The sequence below is a fragment of the Opisthocomus hoazin genome, chromosome 10, assembly GCF_030867145.1.
Source record: "Opisthocomus hoazin isolate bOpiHoa1 chromosome 10, bOpiHoa1.hap1, whole genome shotgun sequence".
In the NCBI taxonomy this organism is placed as follows: Eukaryota; Metazoa; Chordata; class Aves; order Opisthocomiformes; family Opisthocomidae; genus Opisthocomus; species Opisthocomus hoazin.
Window position 1 is genome coordinate 10,462,283 of NC_134423.1, and position 19,689 is coordinate 10,481,971.

The 19,689-nt window shown below is 43.4% G+C and overlaps 1 protein-coding gene across 4 annotated transcripts in view; it reads right to left on the bottom strand.

Moving 5' to 3' along the window:
- TBC1D2B (TBC1 domain family member 2B) overlaps positions 1-17,888 on the bottom strand; it is a 44,129-nt gene extending 26,241 nt beyond the window's left edge. For 3 of the 4 annotated variants that reach the window (XM_075431948.1, XM_075431947.1, XM_075431946.1), the window contains exons 1-5: positions 17,568-17,888; positions 12,380-12,533; positions 7,372-7,537; positions 2,460-2,617; positions 1,232-1,458 (exon numbers count right to left, since the gene is read on the bottom strand). In XM_075431948.1, coding sequence (XP_075288063.1) covers positions 1,232-1,458; positions 2,460-2,617; positions 7,372-7,537; positions 12,380-12,533; positions 17,568-17,888 — 1,026 coding nt within the window. Of the gene's footprint in view, positions 1-1,231; positions 1,459-2,459; positions 2,618-7,371; positions 7,538-12,379; positions 12,534-16,043; positions 16,101-17,567 lie in introns of all 4 variants that reach the window. The other variant, XM_075431949.1, reaches the window with a different exon arrangement.
- Positions 17,889-19,689: the final 1,801 nt, after the last annotated feature.

The window sequence follows — 19,689 nt, forward strand, 5'->3', positions numbered from 1 at the left end:
ACAGCAGCTGATTTTTAAGGCAGTTACACTGAAAGTAAAACCCTGCTTGTTTCCTTGCTGCAAGGAGATCTTACCATGACATTTGTGAAGTGAAGGCTGTTACATGCAAATAAGTCAAAGGGAAATTTAAAAGAAAAGAAATACTGTAAAAGGAGGAGTTTGCCTTAGCTACTACTAGAAGCTCCCTGAAAGCGAAGCTGGTAAAAAAAACAAACAACAGCCACCAAAACCCAACAAAAAACAACCCACCAACCAAATAAATCCAAAACAAACAAAAAACTGAAAACCACACACAAGAAGATACTCCAGATCAAAAAGAGACACTAAGAAAGGAAGAACAGCAGACTGTTCACTTACAAGTCTCACTGATCTGGATCACTACCTGTGCTGTTTCCCATGTTTGGTTAATGGTTTAATACTGCGGAACTGTGGGAAGGTGAATTCAAGCCTAGAAGCATTTGCAATACTTATCAATGAAACTGGGATTTGTTTTATTTCTCTAAATAGTTCCCTGACACTCATTAAGAATACAAGGACAGCAATAGGAATTGGTTTTATGGAATTCCCGAGAACTTGAATGTTCAATAACGTATCTGGATGTTTGCAAAGACATGGAAAATCATAAAGATGTGCCTAGAATGAGCCACTGATTTTGAGAATTTTTTTTTAGATAAAATGAAGGCATTTATTAAATCTGACTTCTAAAGGCATACAAGCAAGAACACTACATGAGAGCAGTACTACATACACAGATTTATGGTTAGGCCTATCATTTACAAAACTGTTGGTGATGATGCAGTTGAGAAAGAGAGAAGTCAGTTTCCATTCCCCTACACTCTTCTCCAGAATTAAAAGAAACAAAAAACAAAGTAAATAAAGAAGGACTTGAAAGTTCCTCAGGAATTAGACGTGCTGATGGTGAAACAAGCTGTGACTATCTGCCAGGATCCCGGCAGACATTGGGAAAGCTAGCTTCAGATAACAAGAAAGGTATTTGCACCAAGTTAATGAACACTGTGCAAATCAAAGTTTTGTTCGGGGATCTAACCTTTAACAGATGTAAAATTTGGTCCTTCTTGTTTCAAGACTTTTTGTTAACAAAGGTTCATTTAGCACTATTTTTTATAACAAACAACCAGCTCCTAATGCAGTTCCATGGCCATAAAGGATAAACGCGTGATCACCTACCATATCCATTTGCTTTTGTGCACTTTGCTGAAGGCTTAATTACCTTTTGGCTCAGGAGATCTTTCTTCAGCTTCTCCAGCTCTTCTTGCTGGCTTTGATACTTCAGCTGCAGCTCAGAGACTAGTTTGCTGCCATTACCAGAACACCACTCCGTTGGAGAAGAGTCACTGCTGTTCCGGTTTTTGCTTGATCCAATCATGTCTTTTAACGGGCGCCTCGTTTTGTGTGGAATGCGGCCAAAATCAAATGGAAAAGCTGAACTAGTCAGTCCTGCACAAAACAATTTCTTCTAGTTCAGTTCACTTAGTAAGAAGGTGCTTCTGAGCATTCAGATTTCATTTTAAAAATATGGTCATTAAAATCAGACTCTACGCAGCACTTAAACAGCCCAATACAATAGTGTTAAACAGACCTCATTTTCCAAGTCGCTTCCTTCAGTGGGAAAAGTATATAACTCAGTCTTCTCCCCTCCCAGATAAAAAAATTTAGCTTCTAAGTTAATTATCGTATAATAGGACATGAAGAGAACTTCACAATTCATTACAGAAAATAAAATGTACCCCTAACTATGGCAAAGTAAACTCTGCTTCAAATAACAGCTCAGAATTATCAGGAAAAAAAAAAATCACTGGTATTACAGCATACTGTTCTATTAAGAGGCATTCAGTGTGAGGTTTCACCTCCATTTATATAACCATGGGAGTACTCCTAGAGATAAGGATGTTTTCTAACAGATTAAGTCACTTGGATGTCAGCTGAAGTGCTCTTCAGGAGCTGTAAAAATGTCTCCACAAGGTTATTCCAGACACTGGTCAAATGTGAGAACCAGTTACAATGCACAGATGACCTATCACTGCATATGCATCCCTACTATTCACCCACTTCAGAAGCAAGCCAAAATAACATGTATCGACAGAGAGTCTCAAGGCAATTCTGCTTCAACAGGTGACACTCAATTGAGTAATCACAAGCCTCAACATTTCCATTCACCCTGTAACTTTGCAACTCAAGCGACAAAACTAGAGATGGCAACACACTCGGGGAACCCGAAACAGTGGACACCAAGGCTTTGTACTTATTCTGTTGTACCTGAATGGCAGAGGACTCCAAACACATCATAAGGAAGCATTTTTAAAAAGAATTTATAGAGCTCTGGATGTGGTTTGCGAAGAAAAGAGAAGCTTCCCCTTCTTTCCTGGAGATAGACATAACACAGTATACTATACTAAAGCAGGTATGGCATACGCTCCCCTCCTTCCTCCCACTCCTACCTTTACTTCCTTCTGCCAGGTGTTTCCTCTTTTCTTCTAGGGCCATCGAGTCCTCCAAGTCTTTTGGGGTTGGATCCAGCAATTCCCACTCCTCGGTGGTATAAAATATGCTCTTGCGGTTTTCATTATTTCCTTTTCTTAAAGAGGACACTGAATTTCTGTGAAAAGACGGCAGGAAAAGTGACAAAGATTGCTCCATTTTGCCTTCGTTTTATAAGGGGGCTTTCAAGACAACCACTGCAGCTGAAACAGTGCAAATTAAAAATAAGCTAACACACAGACAAAACCAATACTAAATAAAGCTCAAAGAAAACAAAGCATATCCTACTAAATAGGACCTGCTATCAACAGCGGTATGTTTCAAGAACAGAAGAATTATTTCACTTTTAACTGGATATTAGTATCTAGTAAACCACTATGGTGTTGTGTCATCCTCTGTTTTATCCTTGTTTTGGCAGCGGGCAAAAACCAAGACCAAAGAAAATTAAGATTTAGAATCAGCATCTCTTTATTGAGTTGTTCTAGCTTAGAATTTTAGGATAACTGTCAAGCGTTAAACAGAACAGCATGCAGTCAAAACGCATGTATGTTATAGTTTCATATTCTGGACTAGTGTCAAGCTTGGAATCAACTAAGAGACCCGCTGAAGCTGAATCGCTGATGACAGACTCCTCAGCAGTTTTCCTTTCCTAAGGTGGAACGTCTCCAGTTCTCTCCAAGAGCATTTCAGAGGCAACTTTTACACTCCAGCCAGGTAATTCTATAGAAGAATAATACCTTTCACGAGCAGGATGAGATTACCCTACCCAGCTTCTCCCACAACCGTCATGCAACCAGAAATGTTTAAGTCCACACTTACACCCGTGAGTATTAATGTAGTTCAGCACTGTAAAGTCTTTGTTCAACTAGAGAAGGAGATTCTCTATCGATCCACACGAATCAGTTTAACATTTTAGGTACAAAGTTGAAAATATATTTAGCATCTCAGCATTTTCTACAGCCTGTGTAAGACAGAGGCCCACAAAGATGCTTTCACTCAGTCAGCCACATTTCCTCTTCTTACTCTTCAAACCTTAAGCAGAAAGTAACCCATAACATACCTTCAACATCATTTGATGATTCAACCCAGCCTTTCAGCTTCACAACAGATTTAATGTCTGATCAAAGTAAACTCTAGGCTAATCACTATGCAGCGCAGAATTCCTGCAGTCTGGTGAACTGATTAATAATCAAGTACAATTTAAAAATAATCCAAAAGGTTATTAATAAAACTATTTCAACAATCAATTTGCAAACTTGACAAAGGTCGAATTGTACTACACATTTAATCTTCTTCCAGAAAGAATCATAATTTCTGTTGGGAGCAAGAAGTCTTATTTCCTTGTTCAGACCTTCCGTCCAAATTAAGTAGCTCATCCTGGGTGATGACTGACATATTTCCTAGGGCACCCAAAATTAGTAAGTGTCACCTGGCAGCTCTGTAGCTGGTCTCTGAATAGTGGCTGAGCTCGTACCATACAACTCCACAACCGCCTGTCTGCTCTTGGTCAACTACAGTATTTAAAGCCTGTCTGAACACCATCTTTTAAAGGTTGAAAAACCACAAGGAACAAGAAGTCAAATGACTTCCAGAAAAGCTTCTTCAAAAACTGCTGTTAGGCCCATGAACAATCAGAGCTGATACTGAATTTTGTAAAGCTTTTTTTATAGGACTGTTCAGAGCACTGAAGTAGCACTGCATCACTGCTTTCTATTAGATTAAAAGTAGGTAGTTGAATATAAAAAACAACATGTATTATCCTAAGCATAATATGACAAGTACAATTGGACACATGATGCAAGACCTGATCATAAGATCTAATGATTCTGTATTTCCAAGTGTTCTGGGTTTAAGCGTTATTTTACGATCATATAATTTGAGGTTGCTATAATTCAGTATGTTTCCAACTCTATATTCCACATAAATAAAAGATATCAGTAGCTGCCAGCATAAAGATGAAAAAAAAATTCAGCCTAAATGTCTATATATGCCTTTTAGCACTTGAAAACACATTTCAAAAAATGGAAAAGCATGGTTCAACTATAGTTACCACAAATATACACATAGCTTAAATCCAAAACACATTCTTCGCTTTTTTCCAATTATCATTTCACCACTGCTACCTAGGGTGCAAATACAGCCATTATAGCAATAGCTTCCCTGTCAAACACACCACAGATGTGTTCAGGAGGAAAGATAATTCTTTGATCAAGACATCTATTAGGTTCTTAAAACACGCTCCCCACAATGTAGAGAAAAACTCTCTGAAGTTTTAGAAACACCTTGATGCATCCTCTAATACTGGGTTAAAACTAGTCATAATCTAATAAGATCTTGTGCAGTGCACACACATTCTGAAGGCGATCAGATCCCCCCCCGCCCCAAACTGCACAGAACTGCAAAAAAGGGAGGAAAACAGTCAGCCATGACAGTACTGTTGTGCCCATACGCTTACTATCATAGAGTTTCTACCATTTTAGCGGGGGTTTTTTTGCCACCAGCTTTTGTAGTCATACTACTAAGTCATTTTAATTTTCCAAAATTAAAAAATTACTTTCACTGCTATAAAAATATTAACCATTTTGTCCTGCTTCCACACAGATGTCCAATACAACTAACTAGACTTTGCACTATTACTGAATAGTTATGCTTATTAATTACACATCACTCATTCCAGGATTGAATGAATAAAATATTTAGGGAGTGGAAGCATACCCTTCTCTGGAGCAGCTGAGGATAGCCATTAGAAGGAAAATCCACTTGTCCCTAACCAAACCTATGCTGAAGAAAATTCACCTTTCTTGTGAAAACTGCTACAGACTCAAGTATCAGAGCAAATTTACCTTACTAGATACTGCAGCTTCAGTGTTCATGACCTGCTAGCACAGAACAGGCAAAGCTAATGCTAGTCCATAGCTTTTAAGACATGCAACGCCTACGCTAACATAAATAAATTTGTCAGAGACTCTCACATATTGCCACACAGCTAAATAGTTTCTGACAAGGTTGTCAGACTCTTATCTCAGTAGTAGAATGCATGGCCAGAGGTAGCGCACAACTGTCTGCATCACACACACTTCAGATTTTAGCTGCTGGCTCAGTAATTTCTCTGCAAAATGACTTCTGAAAAGCTCAGAAGAGAATATTTGAGCACAACAAGCAATCCTGACAAAGACACCATTTCCCACTGGTATCAGCGGGGGGGGGGGGGGGGGGGGGGGGGGCGGGGGGAAATGCCTGCTTTAAAATTTAGAGCACGTGGGGGCACCAGAGCACTCCATATAAAAAAACCTGCAGAATTAAAAAATACAATCTGTTAGGAGGTACAACACACGGTATTTTCCTAGGAACGTTTTCAGACAGATGAACCACTGCAGCTGAGTATCTCCACAAAGAGTGGAATGGGAGAGGGCGGCATTCAGCCTGAAAGAGCTTCACAGGGTGAAGTTTTCTAACAGTGATGTGCAGCAACTCCAAGCCCTTAGGATCACAGCTATACAGAAAAAGGCCAGCTCTTGAATACCGTGCTACCATATCTGCTGGGCCACTGCCACCAGAAACACTTCCCTCCAACCCAAAGGGCTTCCCAACCCACAGCTCCACTGATGCCTTTCTGCCCAAAGAAACATTAACAGCAACCAGGCAACATTGAGCAGCTCACTCTGACACCGCCCTTCTGGCTAGAATTCCCCAAAGCATATAATTGACAATTCAGAAAAAAAAAATAAAACAAAACAAAACAAAAAAGCCAGAAACACTCATTTCAAGTACACAGGAACAAACCTCACAAATTGTTTCATGTTATTTGCCTTCTATTATGACCAAATTTATGTTCTACCAAAGCAAAGTGGCTACGCAAACCCAAGAAACCATAAAACACTACCAGTTTAAACAGTACATGTAGTAACAGGATTTACATACTTCCTAATCTAGCCGTAAACCATCTTTTCTAGAACTTAAATGAAGGTCTATGCAGTAGTAGTCATAAACCAAAACCAGCAACACTTTGTAACCTCTCAGATCTCTGTGCTTAACAGGAAAGCTTTAAAAGGAAATCTGTTTCACTCAGCACTACTGATGCAACCAAACACCACCATTTTACCTGCAGCTCAAGAGGGATGCGTTCTAGTCCACCAAAGCTACAGCTCTGCTGTGTGAGCTGCTCTGGAACAACACTAAAGTTCTTTGGGTAGAAGTGGAAGACCCATCTATGTGCATAAAGCGTAAAAACATCTATAAAGAAACTGTAAGAGGAGAGCTGAAAACCAGTGGACCGCTATCCTTAAAGCAATTAATACTAAAGAGTAAACTCATTAAGAGGGAGGGGATAAGATGTGGTTTTGCAGTTGTTCATAAGGGTCTGCCACATTTTTTTGCTCAGAAATTCGAACTACATAAATTTCAAACCTGTGCAATGTGCTTTTATTAAGAAGAAAATGAAGAATGATTTATATTGTTTTGATTTTCATCACTAAAAATACTTCATAAGCACTAAACACTATGACTACTACAATGCCAGCAACGAGCAGCTCCATTACACAATGAAGGACAAAAAGTGTGAGTAGCTGAGAATACAACTCCTGGCTCAGGGAGCAAAGCCGTCACCAGAAGAGCTTCACAGGACTTGATTCTCCCCTTCAGGTGCCAGTAATGTTACACAGTGATGTTCAGCTATGCCCTTCAAACAAGCAAGTATAATAAAGGAACAGTTTACTTTAAGAGATAGTCCAACACACTGATGCACCTCATCACTCCCAGTTCTTCTAAAAAGAAGGTAGGCTCTGCCTACCACATCCACGCATCTTTCAGTAGGAAACAGTCTCTGCCAGCAACTATCAATCTCATGATAACTTCCCCACACCCCCGACTTACTTGAGCTCGGTACTCCATTGTTTAAGAGAGAAGTTGATGGCACTTGGTTGGACTGGTGCAGGTTGGGAAGCTGCTTGTTCCCCCACCAGGTCTGTCGGAGAAGTCTCCACAGCTAGAATATTTCTAGCTCGCTCTGCTGAAGCATTTTGACTTGGGACACTCAAATCTATTTAAAGGAAAAAAAAGAGACAGAAAGAGACAAAAAGAAAAATAGGCAAAACTTTCAGTAAATAATGGAATAGAGACTAAAGTCATACACTGCTAAGCCTGCTAGTAATGTAGTTAGGGTTTTATTTTAAATCACAACATAGCTTTATAAAATGCTCCATTCAAACAAACTTTAAAAATAGCAAAGTGTTTTCCTCAGTGAGCTCTCACTGCAGCCACGTACTTCTGATAACAGGACTCATGTGATGCTCATGAAGCGTTATTTCATCAGTGATTTACAATCTCACTTAGTCAATATGGAGTCATCTAGCTTAAGCAGCTATAAAGCCATAAAAATTACGGTGAATTAGTTACATTAATCCCTAAAACCCCTTTGTAAAACAAGGCCAGGACTATGGGAAGTCCCAAGTCATGCACAGTGTTACAAAAATACTGTGACACAGCTTTCAGGGTGTGCTTTATCCTAAAAGTGACACTGCTGCTGCAAGCCAACCAGCTTTAGGCACTTGAGCCAGCTCTGTGCAAACCCAGCCTGTGCACTCCCAGAGCCAAGAACATCAGCGTGGGCACTGTGGACACATCAGAGAGCGGTGGATCAGCAAGGATTCATGAGCTCTGGTCAAGCTGAATACAGCTACACCTGAATTCATCCAGCCGAACTCTCCCGTGCGCTTCAGCAGACCTGCAGACGGGGCACAGGGCCGTGCAGACATGCAGCTCAGGCCTAGCCCTGCACGCACACCAGCAAACTCACACAGGCTCTGCACGGCTCTGCAGCACCCAGCCAAGGACTGGCGTGAGCCCGGAGCCAGAGCTAACAATGCCCAGAGGATCAGAGCTGATCCAGCAGAGCTAGCCAGGCTCCGACATACCACACTGCCCGACACGTGCTGTAGAGTCTGCAGCATCTATGTTACCTCAGTGTTTCCATTCTCCTGGACAGCTTGCCTTCTCCCTCACCCCTCCTCCAGCAGGCAGAGGGAATAGCAAATGCAGAATATGGAATATGCTACGAACAGCAGAAGCATTATAGAGAAGTGCTTTAGGGCCTTCTACATGCCCTCTGAACAGGCAAGTTAAAAACAAGCTCAAATGTAATTATCAGACTCTTCTCCATACCAATTTACAAAGCACTGAAGTGGATTATAAAATTTTGAGAACACTTTCAGACTTGATTCAGCAGTTATATTAGAAACTAACACACCAGATAGGCTTCTGACTTAAATGATTCTCTGCAGGAAGGGAAAAACTCTGGGAAATGACAATACCCTGTCACCAATCACTGGTGACCCTTTCAGTCTGCTCTGATGATTACTTGGCACTAGCAGCAAGACCATCTTTAAGCAAGCTGTACCCTCCAATTACTCAGCAGATGGTTACTTCTATTTAGCTCATATCAAAGATTAGTAGTAGAAAGACAGAATGTTTTGTTATAAAGAGTACCAAATATAAGAGATTAATGACACTACAAATCTCTCAAACCCTTGAAAAATGGTATCTGAAACAGAAGTATATCGTGTCGTCTTTCAAATATAGGGTACAAATTACACTGCCTTGACTTCTTTTACGAGGCACTGGAGAAGTCTGTCGGCCAAACTAAATTCCATATTCTTTTCGACCTTGGCTGTTTGAGCTGAACAAAATGCAGCTAAGATAAGTTAAAGCTAACTTTTGATCATATTTACTGCCTAATAAAGGGGAAAGATAATACAACAGGTTTCAACTTAAAAAATAAAAACCCACCACACCACATTCCCACATAAAAAACAACGCCAAACCCAAAAACAAACTACACCAAAACCTTATGGGCACTCAAAAACAAACTGGAATACTAACATTCTGTTTTCATACTTACAGCTCGTTTCATCTTCTACCTGTACAATTTGACAAGACTTCAAAATCTCTTTATACTATGTCCCAGATAAATGAATTGCTCAAGAGCTGAGCTTCTAACAAATGCATTTCTCTAACAGACACGCTCATCAGCATGGCTGGGTCTTCTCTGGCTCCCTGAGGTAGCTCACTGCACGTGATCCCCTGCTTACACCAGCCAGTGGACTGTGGATTGGTTAGAGGTACGGACTACACAGCAGATACAGCACAGCAAAGCAGCGTGCTTGCTAATGCAATCACCACAAAGAAAAAAACAAAAATCTTGGTTTTGTACTTATTTCAAAACACAACTATCTTATAAATATGTGACATACCATATTTTATTAATGCAAATCAGGAGTTGAGGAATAGCATAACTAAGAACTGAAGTTATAAAAGTTACATTAATGTTCAATCAATTCCTAGGAAAAAAAAAATTCACCCCATACCCAGAATAAATAATTTATTTGACTTCTGTGGTAGTAAGGCAGCTCCACGACAAATCCCACAGTATCATTTTTGTAACATTAAGTTTCCCACAGCCAACTTTGAAAAATATTTCAAAGTATTTTTCACTACCTTGAGTATTCTTAAAAACTTGCCAAGCCTGATCCATAAAGCAGTACCTTAGCTTTACCTATGTTCCAGTTAGTCCAGATTTCTAAATTGGGGGGCAGGGGGAAGGAGAACAGGGCAAAACAGGCAAGACTACAGTGAGCAATTTTGTTTGGAGAAAGGCCAATGTCACTCCAATCTTCAAAAAGGGCAAGAAGGAGGACCCAGGGAACTACAGGCCGGTCAGCCTCACCTCCATCCCAGGAAAGGTGATGGAGCAGCTTATCCTGGAGGCCATCATGAAGCAAGTGGAAGAAAAGAAGGTTATCAGGAGTAGTCAGCATGGATTCACCAAGGGGAAATCATGCCTGACCAATCTGATAGCTTTCTACGATGACATGACTGGCTGGGTAGACGAAGGGAGAACCGTGGATGTTATCTACCTTGACTTCAGCAAGGCTTTCGACACAGTCTCCCATGATATCCTCCTGGGGAAGCTCAGGAAGTGTGGGCTGGATGAGTGGTCAGTGGGGTGGACTGAGAACTGGCTGAATGGCAGAACTCAGAGGGTTGTCATCAGCGGCGCTGAGTCTAGTTGGAGGCTGGTGACAAGTGGTGTCCCTCAGGGGTCAGTACTGGGCCCAGTCTTGTTTAACTTCTTCATCAACGACCTGGATGAAGAGTTAGAATGTACCCTCAGCAAGTTTGCTGATGACACCAAACTGGGAGGTGTGGTAGATACACCAGAAGGCTGTGCTGCCATTCAGCGTGACCTGGACAGGCTGGAAAGCTGGGCAGAGAGGAACCTGATGAGGTTCAACAAGGGCAAGTGCAGGGTCCTGCACCTGGGGAGGAACAACCTCATGCACCAGTACAGGCTTGGGGTGGACCTGCTGGAGAGCAGCTCTGCGGAGAGGGACCTGGGTGTCCTGGTGGACGACAGGTTAACCATGAGCCAGCAGTGTGCCCTGGCTGCCAAGAAAGCCAATGGGATCCTGGGGTGCATCAAGAAGAGTGTGGCCAGCAGGACAAGGGAGGTTCTCCTTCCCCTCTACACTGCCCTGGTGAGGCCTCATCTGGAGTACTGTGTCCAGTTCTGGGCTCCCCAGTTCAAGAAGGATGAAGAGCTACTGGAGAGAGTCCAGCGGAGGGCTAAGAGGATGGTGAGGGGACTGGAGCATCTCCACTACGAGGAGAGGTTGAGGGAACTGGGCTTGTTCAGCCTGAAGAAGAGAAGGCTGCGAGGGGACCTTAGAAATGCCTACAAATATCTGAAGGGTGGGTGTCAGGAGGATGGGGCCAAGCTCTTTTCAGTGGTGCCCAGTGACAGGACAAGGGGCAATGGGCACAAACTGAGGCACAGGAAGTTCCGTCTGAACATGAGGAGGAATTTCTTCCCTCTGAGGGTGACGGAGCACTGGAACAGGCTGCCCAGGGAGGTTGTGGAGTCTCCTTCTCTGGAGATATTCAAGACCTGCCTGGACGGGGTCCTGTGCGGCCTGCTGTAGGTGACCCTGCTTCGGCAGGGGGGTTGGACTAGATGACCCACAGAGGTCCCTTCCAACCCCTACTATTCTGTGATTCTGTGATTCTATGAAGTACGTCTCATCGTACGACCTCAAGACTTTGTTTAAACCCAAGAGAGCTTTGTTAACATGTCTAACTTGGCACAGAACAGGATTTTACTCAGTCTTACTGATGGGTAACAGAAATCAGCAAGCACTCCATTCCTGTAATGATTCAGGAGTAAAATAACTCAGAAGTGCCTGAGCAATGTAGTCAAAAATGCAGAATAACTTTGTATGTCGCACTGATACATGTTTATAGCTCTGACACCAGTCCAAAATCACATTTTGCTTGGCTAAAGGTACTATGGAGACTGAATTTCACTTAGGTAGTCTCAGCGCAAACTGCCTTCCAGTTTCAAAAGGCAGAAATTTCTTATCACAGCCAGATAGATCCACCACACCATACTTTTTCGGGAACAAAGTATGATCATTCAGAATGCAACATATACCTGTTCCCATTCAAAACTGGAGTTTACATCTCAGGATACTTAACACACCAAGCTTTTCAGATATTCCACCCACTAAAAGATAACTTATCTAACCTAAACCATCCTTTGCCACTTAGCAAAACCTAGTGATAGGACTACTCCATTTTACTTCATTTCTAAAAGTCTGGTTTTAGAGGAATCAATAGGTTTAATAAGAGATATGAAATCACATATAAAATTACATTTACTTTAAATAATTTTACCATCAGCAACATATGCAAAGTTTACATAGAGTTACACGATAACAAGATGTGACAAAAATCTTCCCAGGACTGTTCTCTATCCCAGCTCTATGCCTTGTACTGATGAACTGACACTAAACAGAAACACACATTTTTACCCAAATTTTCAACCTACCAGGGCTGTCTTTGGCAACGAGACCTTTGGAAAAGTCACTTGGTGTTGGGGAAGTTCGGCTGTCCCTTTTTGCAGCGTCGAGGTTGTTGCAGTATTCCCACCTCTTCTGCTGCAGTTCCTGAAGCCAGTAGGTCATGTCCTGACGAGTTGCAGCCTACGACACAAAGAGCCAGAGCGCTGACCGGATTGCTGCGTGTATTCGGAGTATGAATTCAGTAATCCCAAGTGCAATAAAACAACCAATCCAAATAATTAGCAGACCAGCAATGTATCACCACCCAAAACCAACACAGTTAAAAGAAATAACCACCAATATACTAGGTGCACCCTGTGCACACTTACACATCCCTGACTTTCATGCCAAAGCCACTTTCCATTAGAAGTAGTCATATGCATTTTTTTCTCCAGTTTTTCACTCAAACATTAGAAAATTCGGTAGCATCTTATATTTTACATACAAAGTGTTATTTAATTATATAAGTACAAATCTGTATTATGAAAAAAAAGCTTCCATACACACCCAGGAAGATTCCCGTTTTCTTTTTTTAACTTCCATTATTACCAGCAGAAACCAACGAATTAAAAATGCATTGTAATGCCTTCTACTTTAATGATTAAACCTGTGTACAGTACTGTTTGATGATCCCATGAGCTAACTAACTTCTACAGAAAGGTCATATTTAAAACAAAAAAAAAAAAATCCCAACATGAATACTCAATTTACAAGCCTACAGTCATTAATGAGAATAGGTAATACGTAAGCAAGAATTCACACACATCTTTAAGCTTCAACAAGAATCACACCTGTAAGAGTCATTTGGAAGTGTGTCAAATGACAATCTAGAACTATCACCAAGAGACTAAGTGATGGCAACTGGCATCGCAGGTGCGCACTTGGAAGAGTCACTCTTATTCCAACACACACCCTCAGCCATCAGCCCAGAGCAAGCACCTGGCACTAGAGACGTGGGAAGTCCGGGAACGAAACACTAACGCCTGTGAAGAGCCACTCACCTAAGCCCTTCGCCTGCAAGCACAGAGCGTGCTTACCTGTTAGCCAGTCTTTCTCCTACCTTCTCCCAAAGCGCTCGGTGGCATTATCAATGCAAAACCCTCATCACCCAGGCAAATGACTGTGTTTACTCTTTCGGACAACTTAATTTCCAACAGCTTCCTGTTCTGTTTATCACCACTGCAGAGGGCACCTGTGCAGGGCATCACTGCAAAAGCACGAAGAGCGACAAGCAACACAGACTTCCTTACAGAGGAAGAACAGCAAGGGCTGCATAACACACATAAAGAGCACAGATTGGTCTTCATTTTTGATATGAGAACACTTTTGGTCTACTCAATCTGAAGATCCACTTACCATCATACTTTGGCCCTGAGAGCAGCTGATCACAAGACAGAGCATAAGCACTACGGCAAAACAAGAACTGACGCTTCCCCAGGATGCTCTCTCTGGCTCAACAACCTTAGTGTTCAACAATCGGAGATAGATTTTTTTCTTTTCCAATTTTGCTTTCTGTACCCATATGAGCTTTAACATCCACAACATCCCACGGCAAACAGCTCCGAAGAACTGTGCAAGGCAGTCAGAAAACAGACACAATTATCCTTGGAGCTGCTGCTCCAGTTCCTCTCAGTACATCATACACATGATAAGACAAGCATACATAAATCAAGTAATCATTCATAAATCAAATTGAGTAGTTGAATAAACTAAATAGCAATACAAGAGGACACTGCAGGTTCACTTTTCTCGGTAAGAAAGATATGTAAGCAAGATGTTTCTAATCTGAAACAAGTTAGTTTCATATATTCTTGCTTGCTCACAGGAAACAGGAGGCAAACCTTTCCCTCAAAAAAAGACATGGGAAAAGAACAGTTTAGAACTGCCTACGAGGTTTCTCAGGAAGCATCAAAGACCTGGATGCCGGGAAGCATGAATCCACACAGCCATCACTGGCAGTTCTGGAACAACCACAGCAGCAGGCCTTACGTTGACAGACTCCAGTCACTTTTCGCAACAAGCAAACGCCTCCTCTGCCATTTCTAGCACAAAAGTATTTCATCTGGAGTTTTATCCAGTGACAAGTCTTCATTTCTGGTAAGTTTGAGAGCCTATGTTCCCTTCAGACAGATTTGCGCACAGGCTTTGCAAAGCAACATTTTACTGTGCCTCAGCAGAAAACCACCAAGAATTCAGAGCGCTCGCACCAACACAGGATGTAATGCCTCAGTGGTTCTCTTTGCTACCACAACATAGTGAATGAGGCAATTCACCTGGACCCAATCTAAGTTACACCTACCATTAACTGCTGCCCACGGCTAGCTCAGCCTAATAAGCCTTCTTCACAACTTGTCCCATTATCCCCTCCCCTCCCCCCACAACCCCGTAGTCTTTAGAAAACCATGAACAGGACAGCAAAGCAGTACAAGTTCCTCACTCCCCTATTTTAAGTAATTTTCCCAAGAATTACTCAGCACCCTGCTGCTGCACTCTGCCTGTTACTTTGCCTTCATAATGCTAATTCTTTTCTCCCTTATTGACAGGCCTCATTGTGTAAACATGGGCAAATATTCACTTGGCTGTATTACCAGCATTCTGTGCAAGTATCTGCAGGATCAGGTCCTTCCCATAAAAATATTATCACATATAATCTATCCATAAAGCACACAATTTTCTCTGCTTCTTTACCTAAAGTGATGGTACCTGTCATATAATTTAAAGGGAGAAAAACTTTTTATGCACATTTAGCTTCTTCTGACGTACTTAACTGTTGGAAATACAGAAAACAGCTACAATCATGCAAGTGCCAGGTTGGTTATCTACATTTCTAAATAACAAACAAATTGCCTTATTTGCTGCAAAGGTTACAGTATACTTTCCCTGAAATATACTGTTATCAAACCAAGAAACAAACTCCAAGTATATAATACAGTCCTCAGCTCCCACTAAATGACAAAGACCGAGCAACCCAGATGATGAAATCATTACATTAAAACTGAGACATTATGAAGAAATAATGCATTCCTCAACAGCGCCATCATTTCGATCTGGAATTCCAGTTGCTTATTTCTCATGCTCTTCTCAGCTTGTAACACTGACCGGGAAAGACCAGACCACGAGATCTGGAAATTCTGAACAAGCGGCAAATTGAGGAAAACAAGGCACGAGTTAGAGGGTGAAGACTACATTTCACTTGACTTTATTCCTCGTGCTCTGTGTGTAATGTTTGCTTGATAGACTAAGTGACATTTGTTTTCAGCAGGGGCCAGATCAGTCAGTGTGGGGAGGTTTTTGGGGAATTTTTTTTTTTTTATTTAACATCTTGAATTCATTCTTAATTATATTTCCACTTAATTTAGCTGAAAGATGTTTTAAAGGCCTTAGAAAACTGTCATGTTGGGTAGAAGAAAATGAATTCCAGCTGCAAAAGCCTTATTCCTTGGTGAATCACATGGCCACAGAAAGCCAGTTAGTCCTGCAACACCCCTCAAGATTTTCACTAATTCCTTAGTTATAAACACCTATGATGTAATAGCATTTTTACAGACAATCTCTCAGCTGTTTTAGGGCAAGCATCATGATAATACAAGAGGTAAAAAATTTTTTTTTCCTGCTAATTACAGAAATGACCTTGACTTCCTTAACTGTCACCTTTTCTCAATCCACACCAGGAAAACATGGAGAGCTCCAATCCATGCAGGTTCCTTCCTAGAGAATACAGGAAAAAAATGAATGCAAAAGAGCATGGGCAGAGCAGTAACATCACAGACTAAAAGATACCAATAAAAACATCAAAAAGGAAACTCCCTGTTCCTTACACTCATGCACGGGTGATGAGAATGCTTTGTGTCTTCAAGACTGCAGAAGACACCCGGGGCAGCTGCTGGAGTACTGCCTGACAGACTAGTTACTTCTTACTATTTCCCACCACAATCCTAATCATAAATTACATGTTTCCCAACAAAGGCCCCCCCTATTCAAAAAGAACCCTCAAAACAAAACATGCATTATGTATTTTCCTGGAGAGCTCCACATAAAAATCGCTAGATACTAATTGGAAACAAGCAAACAAAAAACCCTCAAACTATCAAAAAATCAAAGCTTACAGCAAGGCTGCAGTTTTTCCTTCTGTAACATAAACACTCAGGGTACAAAGGCAGATTCATGCAAAGCAGTAACAACTTTGGTGACAGCTCTACGAAGAAAAAGGTAGTTTTTACACATGACTGCATGCAAAACTGCTAATTACTCTGTTTTTCCTTAACCAAATATAGTTTAAACTACTACCGTGTTAGTTTTCCAGTTAAATGACTTGCTTATTCTTTCGCAAAGTATGGTAAAGATTGCTTATTTTGACATTTATATTTATCAAAACAGAATATTGAAGAGCTTTACACAGTCACATTCTACAATCTCCGCATTTATTATCCTTGCTCAAATCTCTACTCTTAAGTTACTTTCCGATGTTTAATAGGAAGTTCTGCTGTTTAACAACTTTATGGATTAAATTCTAATATTACAGATCTTGAGGTTCATGTGAAAACTCACACGCAACGCACAAGAACGCTCCCTGCGGGAAATAAGTGTCTCAACAGCAATCAGAAGTAGCGGCTACTCGGGAGACTTTTTTCGCCTTCGTTGTGGGGAAAGGGTTTCCCTGGGTTTTCTCCCCGGGCACGACGACAAAGCAGAGGTACGAAACGCAGCCCGCCAGCTGACCCGGCCCGGGGAGCGCCGCGCCCCGCCGCAGACAACGCGGGAAGCAGCCCCCCCCTCTTCCTTCCTCCCGCAGCTTCTGCCACGCATCATCTTGTCAAAACAAACACCCCAGAAGCGCAAAGCAACCACTCCCTCTCGGCTTCCAGAGCTGCGGCCCTCCAGATCTCCTCCAAAACCCTTTTTTCCACCCCAGAACCCGCCCGCCCTGCTCGGAAGGGACCGCATTCGCCGGGAGCACTTTCTTCCCCCTCAGAAGAGCACTTTAGAAACAAAATCTTACAGGAAACCGAAAGAAACGCACGCTGGGGATAGCCTGGCACCGCTGATCTACCCGGCGCTGGCGAAATCTTACTTTTCTTCCTCAGAAAGACCCACGCAAACCGCAGCGGGGGCAGTCCCGGCGCTGAGGGGACGGGCGGGGGACGGGGGGCGCTGGGCGCCGGCCCCTGGGCCTACCTTGAGCACGGCGACGGCGCCGCCGTGGCTGTGCACCTCGAAGGCGGCGGCCTCGTCCCCCCCGGCGGCGGCGGCCTCAGGCTGGTGGTAGCTGAAGCAGGCGGCGGCGATGTCGAGGTGTCCGAGGGGCAGCGCCTCCTGCGGCCCCTTGAAGTAGTAGAGGTAGCAGCGGCGGGGGTCGAAGACGAACCAGCGGCTGCGGAAGCCGCGCAGGGGGCCCTTCCCGGACAGCTTCTGCAGGTAGCCGCAGAGCTTCGGGGTGCCGGGGCCGGCCTGCTCCCCCGCCGGGCCCTCCTCCCCCTCCGAGCCCGCCACCGGCATGGCCTCGCCCGCCGCGAAGGGAGCCGGCCCGCGCCGCGCCGCCTCACGGGAGTTGTAGTGCGGCCCGGCGCGGCCCCGCCCGCGGGCGTGGCCTCTCCCCTCCCCTCGCCGTGCCGCCGCCGGAGCCCGCCCGAGCGCCTCCTCCCCCGCGGTAACGGACGGGGTGCGCAGGCCGAATTATGGTCAAAACTGCGGAGCCAGCAGGCAGCGATGCGTGAAAAGCCTGAGGCCGGCGAATGGCTACCGGCCCAGCTCTCGGCACGCTCACGCTTCACCGAAACGCCTGGCGCGGTCTGGACGCTTGGGAGCTTCCAGCGCTGACAGCAGAGAACTTGGGTAACGGAGGACGTGACCGCGGGGAGAGCCAGCCGCCGCGGGGAGGTGCGCAGCGTTTCACATCGCTGCTCCGTGTGCCTCTTCCCGTCAAACAGCCGAACGTGCTGGGTGGGTACAGATAGAGAAACCGCGCTGACGAGGCAAAACCGTCCGGAAACGGGAGGAGACGGCTCCACCATCCATGACATTCAGCTTTTTACTCTCAACCTTAGATACAGCACAACAGGTTTGCTGTCAAAATGGTTGTTGCGACGGCTGGAGCTGGTGGTTGCAACAGCGGTTTTATTAGGAGTATACTATTTATGGACTAGGTTCATCTGACTGAATTCTGACAGTTTGGAAGTTTGAGATATCCAGAAATCCTAAATTCCCCAGAGCTCCTTACTGTGCCCTCGTATTTAAATGCCTTGATTAATCTCTCAATGAAAAGTGACTGTCCAATCTGCCAGGCAATATTTTCATTCTGTGCTGAAGGATGTCCAGGATCTCAGGCACCTGAACATTCAGCGCAGCTGTCCCTGCGTTCCACTGTGATGTTGACATGAGGGATTGCAGAATTCTTCGAGTCCTCTCCTCCGGATGTCACCTACTGATAATAAATTTGTCGAGCGAGGAAACAGCCAGTGTCCTGTGAGCAGAGAAACTTGAGTAATGCGTTATAGAAACCGAGGCGTGGAGGTTATCTCCTCAGCCAACTCACATGACACAAAGTGTGATCCACTGCAAGATTAAATGTTGCAAACTAAGGCTAGCCTTTTTTTTTTCTTTTTTTTTTCCCCCTCAGACTAGAATGACTGATTCTGCTTTGACAAAAGCCGAGGCTTTGTTAATAAATATGGAAAGTGAGGAGGGCTGGCCCTGAGTAAACAAGAAGTCAGTAACATTTCTTCCATATACACCACTCAGTATCTTCTTCCCCGAATACAAAGCATGCTTGGTCTGCTGGTAGCACCACATACTCTCCCCCGGCGAGTGTCGCTTGCCAGGACATGAGTTACATGGGGTAAACACTGATTCTCTTTAGAAGCTGCCAGTTGCTTATCTCGGTCATCTAGACAAGTTGAAGTGCCCCAGCACTCATCCCTGATGCTTTGCATTACCTCATCAGCTTAGTGAACGGTGGCCTTGTTCTCTGCCTGCCGAGCCCCCCGATTCCTACTGGCTACCAATAATTATATCTCAGAGCAAATGACAGCGTCAATTCCTAAATCCTCAAAACTTTTGCTGTCAGTACTTCCCTCTCCGAGTTTTCTGTTCAGCTTCCTTACAACACTCAAAGCAGGAGAATCCCCTAATTTCACAACAGATTCATGTAAACAGAAAGTTCCCCTTCTTGGGAAGTAAGTTCCTTATTTTGTGTATGCCCCTTTTTTTCACAAACAGATCCAGATGTGGGCTGGTAAATAACAGCAACTTATTTCTGCGTTGCTGTGGTGAATACAAATGAAAGCAATGCTTTTCCCTT